The 17,714-nt window shown below is 40.9% G+C and overlaps 1 protein-coding gene across 2 annotated transcripts in view; it reads left to right on the forward strand.

Moving 5' to 3' along the window:
* Nucleotides 1-8,094, forward strand: part of MAEA (macrophage erythroblast attacher) — a 50,165-nt gene extending 42,071 nt beyond the window's left edge. For both annotated transcript variants that reach the window (XM_032685418.1, XM_032685417.1), the window contains 4 exons: nt 2,353-2,464; nt 5,562-5,695; nt 6,311-6,497; nt 6,876-8,094. In XM_032685418.1, the coding sequence (XP_032541309.1) occupies nt 2,353-2,401 (49 nt within the window). In that variant the 3' untranslated portion in view covers nt 2,402-2,464; nt 5,562-5,695; nt 6,311-6,497; nt 6,876-8,094. The remainder of the gene's footprint in view (nt 1-2,352; nt 2,465-5,561; nt 5,696-6,310; nt 6,498-6,875) is intronic.
* Nucleotides 8,095-17,714: the final 9,620 nt, after the last annotated feature.

The raw sequence follows: 17,714 nt of genomic DNA on the forward strand, positions 1-17,714 counted from the left end.
AACATTGCAAAGAATTGTAAGGTTCACATACACCCCCAAGAGCATAAAGAAACTTGCACAGAGATGGGAATAGCTGAATGACAAGGGAAGGAGTGAATAATGGCATGAGGACAAATAAGGTGCTATTTAAATGTTGGGCATTCACAAGTAACTCAAAGTACTGTTTCTTGCTTCCCAGTGTAAAAAAGACTTGAATGCTATGAATTAATGAACTTGCTTCTCCTTTAAAGGATATCTTGCTTCATTTTATTTTCTCTGTGTTGGCTCCCAATGGCTGAAGTTCAGCCATTAGCGTGCAGGCCTTGTGGGAAAACTTCCTGGGTTTTTTTTAAAGAACACAGGAGGAAGGGAAAGTCAGGAGATGAAGACTAACAGAAGGTCACTTCAGAAAACCTAATTCATTCTAGCTAAACCCAAAATGGCCACCACATCCCAGTGTGTTCAGTATTTGCAAGTGATGGAAGTTCTAGATTGCTGAACGCTTCCAATTTGAACGGCAAGCAAATGTACAGTGATTGTGTATTGTGCACACACAAACGTGTTAATTCTGGCTCCTCTTGAACACACACAGTGAGTGTGACCAGAGTTTGCCTGTTCACAGCTCAGTGTCTTCCTACAAACATGTTCACCTGCTGCCTGTGAAAGTAAACTGTCATGACCTGGCAGGGATTGGCTCTTTTAAGAGGATTTTTTTTCCCCTCTTCTCTCTCATGCATGCCACACACAGTAATTTAGCTTAACTGGTAGGTCTGAATTTTTTGCTTTGCCTAATCTGTGTTGTAAACAGCTCTTGCTTTCATCTGCAGCTCTGCACCATTATTTTACCTGTCTTCCAATGTGTCCAGGCTGCTGAGTCTGTTCTCTCAGGCCACGGGTTTTGTACTTCTGCTCTCATAAGTCATCACCTGGGGAACAATATTTACATTCCTGAATTACTCACCCAAAATAGGAAATTGGGTGGAAACAGTCTGTCCTACATAACTTCCATTGCTTCCTGGTTTGGGTGGGAGAGGAAGTGGGAGTACTGAAACACTGCTAAAGAGACTGTTCTCATGGTATTGATGACCTCAATGAAGTAGTCAGTGGAATTCAGAATTGAAAAGAAATAAAATGTACCTACTTTTTCTTAATTGAAGCCGTGAAATGGGCAATTTGAAAATACTGTTGATTCCTAAAAGAAATTTATAACTTTAAATAGAATTTTACAAGATTCTTTGAAAGTTTAAAAACGAGCAAACACTTAGCAGAGCACTTGAGAGATGACTTGGTATCTTCCCCGTAATACAAACTGTGCAGAACACACAGCATAAGGAAAACTTTCCTACACTTAGGCAATGCCAGAAATTCAATATGATGCTGGTGCCATACCCAGTCTCCTGTGCTACATCTGTGCACCACTGAGAACAGGAGCTTTTAGCAGAAATGCTGAACTAACCATCCAGTTTAAAAGCTGGAGGGTTTTCCTGCTCACTTACACTCCAACTTGAGAACTCATGATCTTGGGTAGACTAGATAGGGGAGACTTTCATACAGGGTTTTAAAGTAGTTGATATCCTTATAATCTGGTAATAATTTCATGGTTTCTTACTGTTTCCTGAAAAATATTAAGTTTGTAATTTTTATTTAAATATGTTATGGTAATTGTCACTTCTTTAAATATCCAAGTTTTCAACTTTGTGTTTATCTCTAGAATCAGTATGTGTTAAAGCACAAAATCTTGTATTAAAGTTCTACTTATTTTTTTATTACCTTGGCAAAAAAAAAAATTTGCTCTTAACAAGGTGTTTTCTATTACATTGTTCTACAATTTCTGGTAGTCTGCACAGAAGTGATAATACTCCTAGCCTATGCCCCCCCCCCAAAAAAAAATCATTTGTTCAAAAGTAAGCATTCTCCTAAATGTCACACTTATAAACAAGGTAGATTTGTGAACACTCTTGATGTGTAATGGTTCTGGAATAGCTGGTTTTTCAGATTGCATTTATCTCACTTGTGAGTGTATGGCAAAGGATACACTGAGTGGAACACTGAGCCTGCATGACAAGAGGCATTTCTTCTAATAATCATGGATCAGTTGTTCTAGTTGTAGGTGAGGTAAGACTTCATGCTACTGTAAGAAATTCTGGTTTCTAAGAAATTACAGTCTAAAATGCTAATTCTTCAAGTCATACTGGCACTGCCATTTGCAGGATGTGGTTTTTTCAAGCCCTTTTAATGCATCCATCACCTTTTGGAGCTCATATATTGCGACCATAATCTAGAGGCTTTTCTCCGAAATCTTACATCAATTATATAAACTTACTTGTGTTTGGAAACAAGGCTGTCTAATGAAGTATGAATTCTGTATTTCAGACATGCAAGAAAGCATTTCAGTCAGGCTGAGGGGAAGTCAGCTGGATGAGGTTCGACAAAGTGATGGGAATGTTGGCCTTTCCTTCAGACACTCACATCCTCACCCTATAAGGTAACGTCCTGCTTGAAATGCAGGGGTACAACAGGACTAATAAACAGATGTTGCAGTTTTTTTGTTACAGGATAAATGCTATTGAATAATAAGATAAATGTTGTTCTAATTTACTTTCTAAAATCCACCTTTGTAATTGTTCCTCCATTTCAATAGCCAGCCTGCCTGTACATTAATCCAGTTGGGATGTTGTTGTTGCAGTTGGAATTTTACTAGTAACATAGATTCACACTGTGCTGGGCTTACCACAAACCCAGCACTAAGATCTGTGGGGCTGGAAGCATAATATGTAAATAAACAGCAAGATACAGAAGATGGGGAAGAACAACTTTAAAAAGGAGACAGTTTTGTCAATATATGAGACTGTGGCCTTAATACATTGGCAGCAATTCTTAATTCTACTTCTCACATTACTGTTGTTGTAGTGGTTGGGCTGAAGAAGAGAAAGATTTCAGTGATCTGAAAGCGCTGTTTTTGATCCTTAAAATAAATTGTTCATTTATTTGGATTATGCAAATTAATGCAGATATTAGTGGGTAATAGCTGCATCTAAATTGGAATCAAGCCAACATTCATAAGTAGATACTGTTTCTACAGACTGAGTTCTGTGGTCATCTGCTATTAGCTTCTTGTTAACTTGGCTCTGGAGGCAGAAGGTAGAGAAGAGTTGAGGCTGACAGAGCAAGACAAGAATTCCGTGAAAGCCAAGCCACTACGTGGCAGTGCCAGTATATAACATGTTTTTAAAACAGTTGATGATGAAATTAATGGTTTAACAAACATACAAAAACAACCTCTGGACCCAACAACCCACTGAATTAACATGAATTCTCTTGCTATTCCCAGAGTCCTAGCAGGATCCTGGTATTTTGCATTATACATTTGATGTGAGCTATACGCATAAATGATCAGTGTGTTAGAAGACTGGATGTAAGAGCTTTATCATTGTTTTAGTAGCTAGGAAGAAATCGGCAGGAAATAAAAATCCTGTATTTTGTTCTGAGGGCTTGTTTGGGTGGAATGTTTCGATGAGGGAGAGAGAAAAGCTGGGGTCGTTTCACATTCAACCTACAATTAGAAGAAATTCCCTACTACTTATGGATCTGACTTAGTTTATGGAAGTTATGTTTTAGTTCTTTAATAATTACTTAGACTAACAGAATCACAGAGTGCATGTTTGTTTGGAAGTACCTTTAGTATGCTGACTAGGAATTCAGTGCATAAATGGCTTCTTAAAAGGGCTTTAAGTAAGTTACTTTTAAATCTGTGGAAAAAGTTGGTCAGATCATATCTCTAATTAACTGAATTTTATTAATCCAAGGGAAGAAGCATCTTCTATAACCAATGAATACAGCTTTTCTCCAGCTTACTGTCCTCTTTCAGGACTTTAAGGAAAACATTTAATGTTGTGGCAAAACAAGCTGTGCTCTTTTGATACCCTTTGAAGAAGCTTACATAGCTGTGGCTTCCACTAGACCAGATTTCTCAGAGCCCAGTACAGCCTGACCTTGAACATTAAAATCAATTGTTAAGGTTGGAAAAGTCCTCTGAGATCATCAAGTCCAACCATCAACCCAGCACCATCACTAAACCTCATACTCAGCAGCATACCCACGTGTTTTCTGAACACTTCCAGGGATGGGACTTCACCATTACCCCTGGGCAGCCTGTTTCAATGCTTGACAACCCTTTAAGTGAAGAATCTTTTCCTAATATCCAACAAACCTCTCCTGGTGCAACTTGAGGCTGTTTTCTCTCTCCTGTCACTTGTGATCTGGAGGAAAAGACTGACCCCCCCCCACACACCCCTGGCTATAACCTTCTGTCAGGGAGTTGCAGAGAGTGAGAAGGTCTCCCCTGAGCCTCCTTTTCTCCAGGCTGAACACCTCCAGCTCCTCAACCTCTCCTCATAGGACTTGTGCTCCAGGCCCTTCCCCAGCTTCGTTGCCCTTCTCTGGACACTCTCCAGCACCTCAATGTTCTTTTCGAAGTGAGGGGCCCAAAACTGCACACAGGATTCAAGGTGCAGCTTCACCAGTGCCCAGCACAGGGATGGGGCATCCACAGCTTCCCTGGGCAGCCTGGTCCAGTGCCTCACCACCCTCAAGTAAAGAATTTCTTCCTAATATCTCATCTAACCTGCCCTCTTTTAGTTTAGAGCCATTCCCCCTTGTCATGTCACTCCCATGCCCCTGTCAAAAGTCCCTCTTCAGATCTCTTGTAGCCCCTTTAGGGACTGGAAGGTGCTGTAAGGTCTCCCCAGGTTGTTTTGTCTAGTTGTCTCAAAGTGTAGCACGCACAGATGGCAATATGAAATATAATATTGTAACATATATATATATGATCTGTATGATAAATACTGTGTAAAGGTAAATAAACATTGTCACTTCTTGTGACCAAAATACAGGTTATGAGTGCAAAGGCAAAGGGATGGTAGCAGAATAATTTAGGTCTTTGCCTATGTAGATAACAAGTATATTTTCAAAGGGTCTTCACTTCTTATGTGAGTCTCTCAGAGCATTACTTTTAGGGTTCAATATATTCTTGACCTGTGGGTTTAGTTTTCATTTCTGTGAAAAAAACATCCCTTTAACTACTGTTCCCTGTCTTTTAGGTAACCAACATTAAAGAATTTTTCCTTTAAATGCGTACTTATGTAAGCTTCCTCTAACCTGGAGCTGTGCCAGCTCTTCAAATTGAAATCTTGTTACGAAATTCTGTAGACCTTATATATATATGTGGAACATTTCCACACAGTACTAATGTTGCTTCCTAAGTAGTCCAGCATTCTAGGAAACTCAAGGCAGGAAGTAACCTTACCAGGATTTCCATACCTTAATTAGAACATTTAGTAGACGATGGAGATGGAATATTGCACCAGCTATTCTAAGTCATACTTGATTTACTAAAGTGGTGTTAAAAGGTACTTTCTGAACAAGTACATCCACCCTGTGCATTAATATGTACACTTCTGCTTTGTGGTGGGTTTGGTCTAGTGAGTTTTATGCAATTTGTCACTCCCAGGCTTTTGCCCCCCCCCCCCCCCCCCGGGACAATTAGATTGAAAACAACTTATAGTTGTGTTGTTTTTCAACAGGATCTCTTGGACCCTGCTCGATGGAGAATGCTGATCCAACAGTTTAGATATGATAACTACAGACTACATCAGCTGGGAAACAATTCTGTTTTTACTATAACACTCCAGGCAGGCCTTTCAGCTATAAAAACACCGTATCCTTTAATGCAGATACTACTGGCGAGTGGAAAAAAAGCCTTTTGGGGTTGTTTTGTCCTATGGATGCTTTTCAGAGAGCTCAAATAAGAAATGTGACACATATTTTTGCTCATTAGTTGTTTAAATGCAGTATAAATTGGTCTCTTAAATTAAGGGGAGGTCTCAATGGTTTATTAAAAACAAGGCATGCCCAAACAAAAATTTTAAGGTCAAATCTGTGTTGTGTTTGGGTACTAGGCTGTCTTTGCATGGGCCTTAAGTTGGTGAACATACCTGGAAAAGTTAGTGAGCTGGGTCACAATTACTGGTTTTATGCACTTACACACAAATTTACTGGCCTGGTTTTATGTGAATATTCAAATATATCCTGCATCTTTTGAAACTTTGCTGCACACTATGGTGTTTTGGAGAAGACTGGTGCTGCTGGGGTGCTCGTGTTCCTTGAAACAAAGCAAACCCTTGACTCTTATATGGACATTTAACTCGAATTAAATAGCCCTGTGCATCCTGTGACCCCGGCTCTATTGGCAGCTGATGATCTTTCAGTGACATACATTGGGAAACTAATTGTCTTTCCATTCTGGCAACTGTTCCCTAACTTGCTGCTACAGACAGTGTTATAAAGATGGGAGCTCAAAAACCCCGACTGCCCTGTGTGTAGCAAATCCCTGAACAAGCTGGCTCAGCCTCTGCCTATGGCACATTGCCAACTCCCGACTAGTCTGCAAGATTTCGGGCGATGTAATGAACGAAAATACCTCCTATGATGTTACCAAATGGATATGTCTATGGATCAATGTAAGTGTTGGAATCCATGACTTACTGAGGTCTAAAATAGCAGTGGTTATAACTTTCTAGGTCAAACTAGGAGCTTGTAACTGTCAGGAAGCTAGGAGAATACTTTTTGTGGTAATTTCTTAAGGACTGTTTGTTTAGCTGCTTAAATTGGTCTTAAAGAATCTGATGCCTGACTATATGAATTTATAACATGAAATCAGATGGCATTGGACATCTTTCCCTCTGGAAACGATAATGTAGAATAAGTAACTTTTTGGGGCAGATGCTTTGACCGCAGACCACAACATTTTTTTAAATTAAAGGAAGTTTTTTCCTAAGCAGTTCAATAATGCCGTGAGTTATTATTGTGAATATATCTTCTGGTTCGTTCTTTTTCAGTCCCTGCTTTCTATTCGTCAAGATGACAAGTAATTTGCCCAAGAACCAAAGAAGTCTTCAACTTCTCACAAGCTGAGAAAGTCTACATCATGTAGGCCCGTAGAACACAGGATGAAGAGTGCCGCTGGAATTTTGACACAGTGTATCTTGGCATACCCTGTAAAAGGGGGGGGCCTTAATGTGTGGCAAAGAAGCACAAAACCTGCCACCTTGGGGAGCAGACCTGTCGGTGGCATTGTTGTTTCTTGCGACCAAAGATCAATGAGCAACAATAACACTCTTAAAAAAGTTTAAAAAAAAAAAAGGAAAGAAAAAAAAAGAAGAGAGGAATTATGACTTAAGTTTGTACTTGAATTAAAAAAACAAACACAATTTTGATTGTTAAGGTTTTGTAACATAAGGTCAAAAATTGGACTCTTCTCAAAAGTACTTTCATCTTTTAAAGGATAACTTTCTTTAAAGATGGACACTTGCACTGGGGAAAGTTACAACAGATTTGAAATTAAATCCATTTTTCTTCCCTCTTTTTCACAATTGTCCAAGACCCTTTTGTTATCAAAGATCTCAGTACTACCAACATGTTCTCCTTTAAGCTCCTCTTTGCCTTCTTTATGATCCTCTCGTGAAGTAATCCTGAACATGAATGATGTAACTTATTTCCGTGGGAAGATAATTTTGATATCTTTGACACAAGACTGCTTCTCTGGAGGATCAACTAGGGACTGGTTTGAAGGAGTAGAAGTCTTTTTCCAACCCAAATATTTTAAGGAGGTTGCATAAGTATCAAGAGAACTGAGAACATTTCAGGCAAAATCCAATGCTTGTTTAAATGTTCTTTTTCCAGTCTACCATAGTGTTAAAGTCCTTCTAAAGTTATTAGTTTGTGCATAGGGTTCAATATGAAATCATTAGTGCTACTGCCTTATTTCTTGCTTTGAGAATGTACTCACATGACAATGACTGGTATTCTTAAGTGTGGGCGAAGTTTTGAAGATGCCTTGCAGGATGATTACATAATTTTAGGGTCTAAATAGTATTCATTACTGAAACTAATAGTTCAATTTTAACACTGCAGAACACATCCTTACGACTTTTCAAAAGAATTAAACCATTGTAGTTTAAACAAAACCATATTGTAGAGGTTTGTATTTAGCGCTTATTTTTGCATGTTGATGTTGATTAGCTAATAAAGATTGTAAATGTAAACATGTTAATAAAATTGTTTTCCATTTCTTGATTATATAAAATTAGAAAGCTGTTTTGTGTTTAAATGTACAAGAAATTCTCTATCTTACAGGTGCCTCTCTTAAAAGGAGTGCAACTTCCAAGTGTTGATTTTCAGTGTTCTGCAAGAGTAAAAAAAAAAAAAACAAAAAAAAAACCAAAAAAAACCCCACAACACAACAACCAAACACACAAAAAAAGGGCTATACAATAACCATAAATGTTGTTCTTCAGAGCATTTCAGTCAAATTAACTATTTTTGGTTTAAACTTTTCATGTATGAACAGTATACTCCAGGGTTTTTTTCTGTCTCTTCCCGAAACTGGCTCCTGTCCTAGAGCCTTTCTGCTAATAAAATGTTGTGGGGGATGGTAGGTGTGGGGTTTGGTGTGTGACTGAGTGCTGTAAAGAATGCTAACAAAGCATAGTCGAGGGACCACAGCTTCTGTTCATGTTCAACACTTAGAGATCACAGATACATCTAAACTGCTGTAACTGCGTGGGGTGGTTTCCAGGGAGGTAGGTCTGAAAGGTTCCGTTTTCAGGAAGCATCACTGTTGATGCTTTGGGACAGGTATGTCTGGAGCACTGCAGAGCTGCCAGCTTGGCACAGGTCAGTGTTCCTGCACTTCCTCCTGGAAGGGTCTGTTTCTCTCTGTGTTTTCTCAAGTGACAGATTTAATGACTCCTTAGGAACAAAAGCAATGTGCCAAGAGTAAGTGGAGGCAAATAATGAGACAACTTACACAGTAACTGGAATAATTTGCTATCAGTTAAGCAGTAACTGGTCTCTTCCTTTCTCAGGGGGCAAGAGTTGGAGCATCCTAAACTCACAAGGAGAGGGGGTGTCACCCTGGGGAGCAGTGTTACTCAAACCCAGGTGGAGCAGCATCTGCATTTCTTTGGGAGACCATTTGCAGCTTCACTGCAGAAGGGGAAGGTCAGCTTTGGGGATGGCAGCCTTGCTTCTCCCTGCTTTACAGAAATGCATAAAGGCCAAAGCAGGAAAGAAGCAGTAGATTTCTGTTGGCCCTGAGGGAATGTGTGGTAACTGCACGGCAATTGTAGGGCATGCAAGTTGTTGCTTTTGCTTCTCTAAGTACTGGTTAGGGCTGTGGTTTCCTGAGATTTCAGCCCTTTTTGATTTCTGTGGCCTGAGCAGAGTGGTGGTGAAATCCATTCCCCAAAAAAACCCCAACTAGCTGGGAAGGGGAGGGGTGGAGAGCAGCTGTCCTACAAGGAAGGCCTCCATTTATGGGAGGTGTGATTCCAGAGGGCCAGGTGCCAACGTGAGGACTCAGTCCCTGATGGTGTTTATAAAGGAGGTGTTCCAGAAGGAGCGTAGGGGAGCTTCAGCTGTTTGTGAGCTGTGATTGCTCACTTCAGAAATCTGCAGTCAGACAACCTTCTCTGACTGCAGACAGGCCCGTTTCAGACAGGCAGCTGTAGCCTCCTTCCTGGCCCCTCTGAACTGTGCCAGGCTGCTCCCAGGCTTGCTCTGGCATGGGTTTGGAAGCCTTCCAGCTGTATAAGGGTCAGAAATGGTGGCTGGGCTGGATTGCTTTGGTGCAGCCTGGAGCCCTGGTTTGCATTCCCTGGCTGCTTTGTGCAGCCTTGAGCTCAGGATCCAGCAGAGGTGTCAGTTCACAGCTCATCTCACAGGTGGCTCCAGACATCAAACCAAGAGCAGCAGGTGGCTCAGAGCGAGTATAAAGTTATTTGAAATGGTAGAGGTTCACTGGTAAAGTGAAGGCTGTCTCCTCTCAAGGTCTGGCTGAGCTGGAAATGAACAATATCCCTCACTGTAATGTTTTTTTCAGTCTTGCCAGGCAATTAAACAAAATGAGACTTGAGGCTCTGGATTTTGGTTACAGTGTTCCTGTTTGAAGGCAACAGTTTTGTCCCGGTTGTGGTCAGGGCAGGTTCCTGTGATTTCCACAGTTACATGGGGGCTGAGAATTGCCTTAACCTTTCCTTCTGTTTGTTGTGGTCCAAACCCCTACTCTAAATGCTGAATGCTTTTCCAGTATTGTGAAAGGAGAGATACTGGTCACTGTTGGCATTGCCATGGGTTTCTTTTGTACCTGTTTCACCTTGAAATGTTGCATTATCTTCCAGGCTGAGAAGGGTTCAAGATGCTGAGGTCACAACACTTTGTAGGTAGGAAGCAGTGGAGCTGATACCAAAACCAGGCAAAACATTTTGCAGGAAGCTTTAAAGACTGATGGACTGGTATGGTTTTGTTTGGGTGGTTTTTTTAATGTTTGCATGGCCTTTCTTGCTCATTAATAAAATTACTTCTTGGGGGAAAAAAAGAAAAGATTATTTGGGAGAGGAAGAATGAGAAATTACAGCTGGAATTATGCCAAAAGGAAGCCTTTGAACATGCTTAATGGACCACTGTTCAGAAAAAAAAGGGATACTTTGACTTTCTTTTTTTACAGCTTCAGATAGCCTGAGCAGAGTGTGCTGGGAGATGCACCAAACACTTTTTTGAGGATGCTTTGAGACCCACACTGTGACATTGTGCACTGAGTGTCCTGTAGCACAATAGAAGTCACTTGGTAAAAGAAAATGAGTATTTAAATCTCTTCTGTCCTGTTTGTTTTGTTCCATGATGAGGTATTCTGAATTTTTGCACCAAATAGAGACCTCAGCCTAGATCAGCATGATAGTTGATCGTCTGATCTTATCTGACCACTGAACAGATAAACTGCCAGTAGTTTCTTCTAGTCACTGAATGCTATAGTAATTCTATAGTAATAGTATAATAATGCTATAGTAATATATATTATATATATTGTTTTATATATATATTTATAATATATAATAGCAATGCTATAGTTTTCTGTTTGATGATGAGGGGTATCTGTGGGTCAGAGATTTCCCCTGGATCTCCCTGGCATTATGCTTTCCCAAAGATTCAGCGTCTGGTTGGTTCTGCAATATGCATCAGCCATGCTGAAAGGCAGCATTTTATTAATTTAATCATTTATTTTAAAGACCTGACCCTCTTAGCTAAGCTCTGAGGAGTTTTCAGCAGCTCTAGCTTTCTCTTAGTTTTAGGAAGAGATCTAAGATGGGCTGAGCTGAACAGCAGAATCTCTTCTTACCTCTTTAACTAACACATCTTCTTATAGCCAGGTAGGTTCTGTAAGTGGAATTAAACATCTCTGGCACACAGTCAGGGGGAGAAATTTGCCATCAAGGTCAGCATGAAGAAGGAAGAAGCTACAGTTTAGTTACTGTTGGATGTGAGGGCTGAAGAGGGTTTTTGGCACAGATGTAAAGCCAACACAAGTAGTTCTACATTACAGCCACCTTTTGTGAGAAGTTCAGTGTGTATCTGATCTAGACACTGCAAAAACCCCTCATCTAAAGAGATCTAGTCCTGATCTCAGTTTGAACTGAAGCTCTAAGACTCTGTATGTGGAAGTTCTTAACATCAAAAATTAAATTAGTCCTCATTCCTTGCTGAGGACAAGTTGATTTCACTGAGGAACTCACAGTTTTGAACAAGATATTTCAGACTCCACCATACAAAGCTGCTATTTGAACGTGTAAAAATTATCATGAAAAAATTAACATGTAAAAATTATCTTAAACCAGAGGGAAATCAGCTGTCACATAAGTAGCACCAAAAGAAGAACAATAGGAGATAGCAGAACAACAGACAGAGGAAGGGCTGCTGAACAAGAAAGCTGTTGGGTTTGACTCAGTAAAATGAGATCAAGCAGCAGGGTAGAGTTAAGAAATCCCATCAGCCAGTTATCTTTCAAAAGAGATTAAAATAACTTCAGCTTTTTAAAGTGCAAGTATAAGAAGAAAAAATGAACATGAAAGCACTGTGTGATAGAGATCCAGACTTGATTACAAAACTGCACCCAGCACCTTGCTCCTAATAAAGACGGCAACGTGTGACATCGGTGGGCGGCGTGGCGCGGGAGTTGCACTGAGAGAACCAGAAATAACTCAGCAACATGGAAGGGAAAAACATTGTGCCCAGTTATAGAAACCAGTGATCAGACTCCTGGGATTGTTAATTGTTCAGATTCTAACGGAAAGAAGCCGTTCCAGTATCCAGCCTGGGAATGGTATCACATAGAATCAAAAAGTGGCTGGGCTTGGAAGGGACCTTGCAGATCATCTCATTCCAACCCCCTGCCGTGGGCAGAGACAACCTTCCACTTGACCAGGTTGCTCAGAGCCCCATCCAGACTGGCCTTGAGCACTTCCAGGGATGGGACACTCACAGCTTTTCTGTGGGGCCAGCCAGGAGGCTACAACCTGTTTCAGTGTCCTCACCACCTCAAAGAAGTAAAGAATTTCTTCCTAATATCTATCTAACCTGCCCTCTCAGTTTAAAGCCATCCCCCTTGTTCTATCACTCCATGCCCACTTAAACAGTCCCTCTCCAACTCTCTTGTAGCCCTGTTTAGGTCCTGGAAGGGGCTCCAAGGTCTCCCCAGAGCCTTCTTTTTTTCCAGGCTGAACAACCACAGCTCTCTCAGTCTGCCCCCCAGAGCAGAGGGGCCCCAGCCCTCGGAGCATCTTCATGGTTTCTTCTCTGGACTTGCTCCAGCAGGGTCCACATCCTTCTTATGCTGGGGCTGCAGGGGGCCCTGGTGCTGCTGTGCTGGAAGCTGGAGCACAGTCCTGGTGGTTCAGGTTGTCTCTCTTGCGCTGCAGCTGGAGCAGAGGGAGCACTGAGCTTTCTGTTTCCCAAACTAATGTGGAAAACCAAAGCTGGTTAAGTTGGGGATAACACCCAAGGCGCTGGAACCTACACCTGTACCTACTCCTTTCACCCTATTTCCTATCCTGTAAGATTAATTTTTATGTTGTGCATTTCTCAAGGAAATAGTTTACCTACCCCACAGGGCAGAGGAGCAGATTTTCCCAGGAAAATCATCGGGGTTTCCAGCCAGGACTTTTACCCTGACAGAGGCCAGAAGGAAGAATGAGGAGAAAAAGATGATTAAGGCTATTCACTTCAGGACAAAAAGGTCATTAACTAACTTAAATATTTGTTCCCTCCCACAGAGATCAAGCAAATCATAAAGACAATTCCCCCAAAAGAAATAAACAGATAATAAAACCAGTAGACAGTTTCCTCTTCCTTCTTTGCAAACCACAGCAAGACAAATTGCTCAGAAGAACGAGGACCTGAGCTGTGGGAAGTTCTTCAGGGTGCCCGTGCATATCCCATATGGAGATGTCTCTCTTTAAAGTAGCAGCTTTAGGGACTCAGAGAAATATTTTATTAAATGCCGACGAGGGTATTAGGGGGGAATTGGTCTTAAAAAAGCTCAAGTTGCCCTGGATGCATTCATTAGGAAAACATTGTTTAGGGCTCTACTTTAATTCCTGCCAGGTAGATCATCACCCCAGCTAACTTCACTGGAAGCAGCTCTGTTGGCAGAGTTGCTGTGCAGGAGGGCAAAACCCAACAGGCAGGTTTGGAACCCCTGGCTGCTTGTTGCTGCCCCTCCTTTTGGAAGATGGGGTGATTCCTCAGTAGAGCTGTTTTGCTCTGTGTTGTGGGGGAAGAGGCTGTTTCTCCACAAGGATCGTGACATGATTTTCTATTTTAAACTGTGCACACTCAGGAGTCTCATTGTCCTGCTCGTCTGTGCACAGGAGCTCAACATACTATTTGATCCTCTTTGTGGCCATAATGAACATCAGGGCTGGCTTCCACCATAGAAATGGAGAGGAATTCAGGCCAGGGGATGAGGGATGCAGCAGGAGAGCATCTCTGTGGTGGCTGCTGGAGAGAGCAAAGAAGCAGCTTGTGGGTGGTTTGTGCTGCCTGTGGGAGCTTCAGAGACACTTGAGCAGTATGGGGATGTCTGCTACGGAGGGAAGGGTAACCCACAATTAAGTCCAGCATCATATTCCTATTTCAGGACTATTACAGCCTTATTCCTGACTCTTTTCTGGAGTCAACATGAGGCTTGAGCCAAACAGCCTGGAGTCTCTGGAGTCTCGAAGCGGATCTTGCCCTCAGAGCATTTGCAGCTTGCCCATACCAGAGGGTGCTATGCTGCTAACCTGGGTGTGTGGAAGCTGAGACACAGCCAGTTCCAGGAGGAACAGCCCTGGAATGGGATAAAGTGTGTGATCTCATCTTGTTAGATGGTCAGACAGTGAATAGATCAGATTTGATGTGGCTGATGCAAATCTGTTGGCTTTTTTTTTTCCCAGCAGCACTTTGTAAACGTTGATCTCAGATATACATCCCCTCTGATGATCCAGGCTTTGTGGCATTCTGTTTTCTTTGAATGTCACTGTCATATCCATTGCCAGCTCTGTAGCTTCAGTGGCTGCATTATTTTACTGCAGAAAAACAGTGAATAAACAGGGTGCTGGTTTTATAGGAGAGCTAATGATTCGGTTTAACTACCAAGTACAGAGAAAAGCCCAGAAGCTACAACTGAATTGCTGTTTTGCTCCTTCAGTGAGTAACAGACCTTCTTTGACACACCTAATTGTTATAATAATTGGAAAGAATGTCACCTGCCCTGTTAAGAGAAATTATCCTACCTTGGCCAAAACCCTATTCCCTATCTCTCTGTTTGAAGCCTTCTTCTGAGGAGGTAAAATTAAGAATTCCTCATTGAAGTAAGATTAGCAGTTGCTGCATCCATAAATACCTGTCTTATTCTAAACCCATTAGCAAAGGATAATGACTGGTTTCTTTGCTTTGGAAACCATAAATAACATCACCTCTGATCTCTTTGTTTGAGGGTGTGAGATACTGGAGTAAATTTTGATCTGAATAAAGTATTTGTCTTAATTCTTTCCCTCCACACCTTGTATTTCCAGGAACAGCATTAAAAGAAATCAGAGTGCTGGTACCATTTTTATCTTGGCTGAAGAAGCCAAGCAGAACCTATCACTGAACCTTCAGGTGGCTATTTAAAAACTATAATTGCAAAATAACACCCCCATCCAGGATCAGGTGAAGTGATACTAAAACATCTAGGCTAAAATGTCTCACAGAGCAACAGTTTTTTGAATGTTCTAAAGCTTTGTGCAAATCCCATTAAATATACCAGTATGGATTAGTTCTGTTAAAATACCAAAGATTAAAAATGCAGCCTCACAACTTCATCTGCTCCAAGCAGCCTTCCCTGCTAAGGGCATTTAAAGGGGCTGCTCCCATCATTACAGGAACATTCCCATCACGCTTATCTGTCCTTAGGGAATTGAGTCTTGAAAATGGGAACATTCTTGAAATCTTACAGTAGTTTCTTTTAACTCAAGGACACTTCAAAGAGGCATAATATCCTTTTTCTTAATTCTGTTTGCAAAATACTCTCCCTCTATGCTGTCCCCTCTCTAGGATCCACTGACAACTCCATTGCACGAGTAGCCAGAGCTCCTGCTTTAACATTTGCTGTCTGAGTCACCAGGATTTTCATGTCCTGCCATCTCTGTTTTGTGTAAAAGTGCCTTCCAAAAGAGCCAGGGGCAATAGATCCCCAGTGTCCTGATTTTAGATGTCTAGTCTCAGAACTATTTACAATCCAGGGCTGTTTGGTTCGAGCACATCTGTCAGAAAAACATCATCATGAGACAGAGAATCTGTTTCCTCACTGGTAAAATATGTGCCTGGTTTCCAGTCTGAATTCATCTTTTGTTTCTTGTGCTTTTCACTGCTATACTCGGAATCATTTAATATGTGATATTTTTCCCTGAAGATATTTTTATTTTATGAACAAGTTGCCTCACAATAATCAAAACTGATATAAATCTTTACTAATAGAAGGTATTGCAAGTGTTTATTTTCTCCTATTTGTTCTTGTACCCTTCCTATATGTAAAGGATTTTTTAAAGAACTTTGTAAAACATGTATTATTTTAGCATTTACCAGGCTGTTTACACATTTTACAGAGCTTATACTACTCAATGCTTTTTGTTATTGCTCTGGAATTGTTTAACCCTGCTGTTCCCACAGTGATTCAATATAATAGAGACATATTTGAAATTTACTGGTGGTTCTGAAATAGCAAGAACTGCTGCTTTTCTAAGCAGTAAATGCAGAACACAGATCAATGCTAAAATATTCCTGTGTGGTTCAAGGCCTGTGATACTTTCGAAGAGACAACACAGTGTATTTTTGCATCATACACATTTCTTCCTGAAGGTTTTTATTGCACCATTTGAAGCAGAGTCCAAGCAGTGATAGAAGCCTATGGAGATGAGAGAAACCATATTGATTGCAGGTAACTTGGATCCTTGCCTGTAGTAAGTAAAGTTACGCTGTGTTTACACACATGTAAGTGAACCTCTCAGCCTTTCCATCTTTTCCTCTGGAGCCACCTGAACCAACCCGTGTTTATGGTCCCCAGGGCAGTGTTTTGGCACCTCAGTTGTGATTTCAGTTCACCACCACTGGCCTTTCAAGAAAGAGCCAATTCTGTGCCAGGTGCAGTTTTTTCAGTCATGATACGAGGGGGAAAGAAGTTTTTTTTGCCACATTTTTGGTGCAATCAAACTTTTTTCATTAATTTCTTAACAAGCTCAAATATCTTCCATATCGAGGGTTTTTTTATTGGCTTTAGAATTTGGAAGGGAGGGGCATTTGTTGGGTTTTGGTTTGGGTTTGGGAGGGGTTTTATTTGTTTTAGGTGGTTTTTTGGTGGGTGTTTGTTCAGCAAAAAAGGCGAAGTGTGCCAGGAGATGCTTTTAATGCTCTAAATTTTTCTGAAAGTTTTACTCCATCCATTTTCCTCTACAAGCACAGGGAAAGCAGTGAGTCATTCTGCTTGGAAAATGCCTCGACCTTTAGTGTTTTCTTAGAGAAATGTGTTCTCTTTTAAATTGTCATTAAAATTAGTTTCCTTGGTGTGATACCCAGGAATGCTTGTTCAAGTAAATATCTTCTTTGCCTATTTTATTGCGAGACTGTGATCAAGGTAAAGATTCTGATCTGTTTAAAGATTTATTCCTGGCCTGGAAAACAGTGTGGCCTTGCACACAGATGGAGATGCAAGAAGAGAATACAGGAGAAAATGGTGTGAGTGGAGTTCTTAAATGACATTATATATGCATGTGTGTGTGTGTGTGTGTCTGTGTGTGTGTATGGATATATACAGATAAATATAACATGACACATTTAATTATGTGACATATAAATATTTATATATTTTTATATATGTTATTTATATATTTATGTGTGTGTGTGGTGTGTGTGTACACAAATTGTAATAAAAAAGGAGGCTCAGGGGGGACCTTCTCACTCTCTACAACTCCCTGACAGGAGGTGGGATCAGTCCTCTTCTCCCAAGTAACAAGTGACAGGATGAGACGAAATGGCCTCAAGTTTTACCAGGGGAGGTTTAGATTGGATATTAGGGGAAATTTCTTCATGGAAAGGGTTGTGAAGCACTGGAACAGACTGGGAAGTATCACCCTCCCTGGAGATAGTTAAAGAACATGAAGATGTGGCACTTGGGGACATGGTTTAGTGATGGCCTTGTCAGTGCTGGTTTTAGAGGTTGAACTTCATGATCTTGGAGATCTTTTCAAATGTAAATTATTCTGATTTTCACAGCTGACCCCTAAGGTTTGGATCTGGGACATCAAACCCAATACCACAGGTCAGTG

The sequence above is a fragment of the Chiroxiphia lanceolata genome, chromosome 4, assembly GCF_009829145.1.
Source record: "Chiroxiphia lanceolata isolate bChiLan1 chromosome 4, bChiLan1.pri, whole genome shotgun sequence".
NCBI lineage: Eukaryota > Metazoa > Chordata > Aves > Passeriformes > Pipridae > Chiroxiphia > Chiroxiphia lanceolata.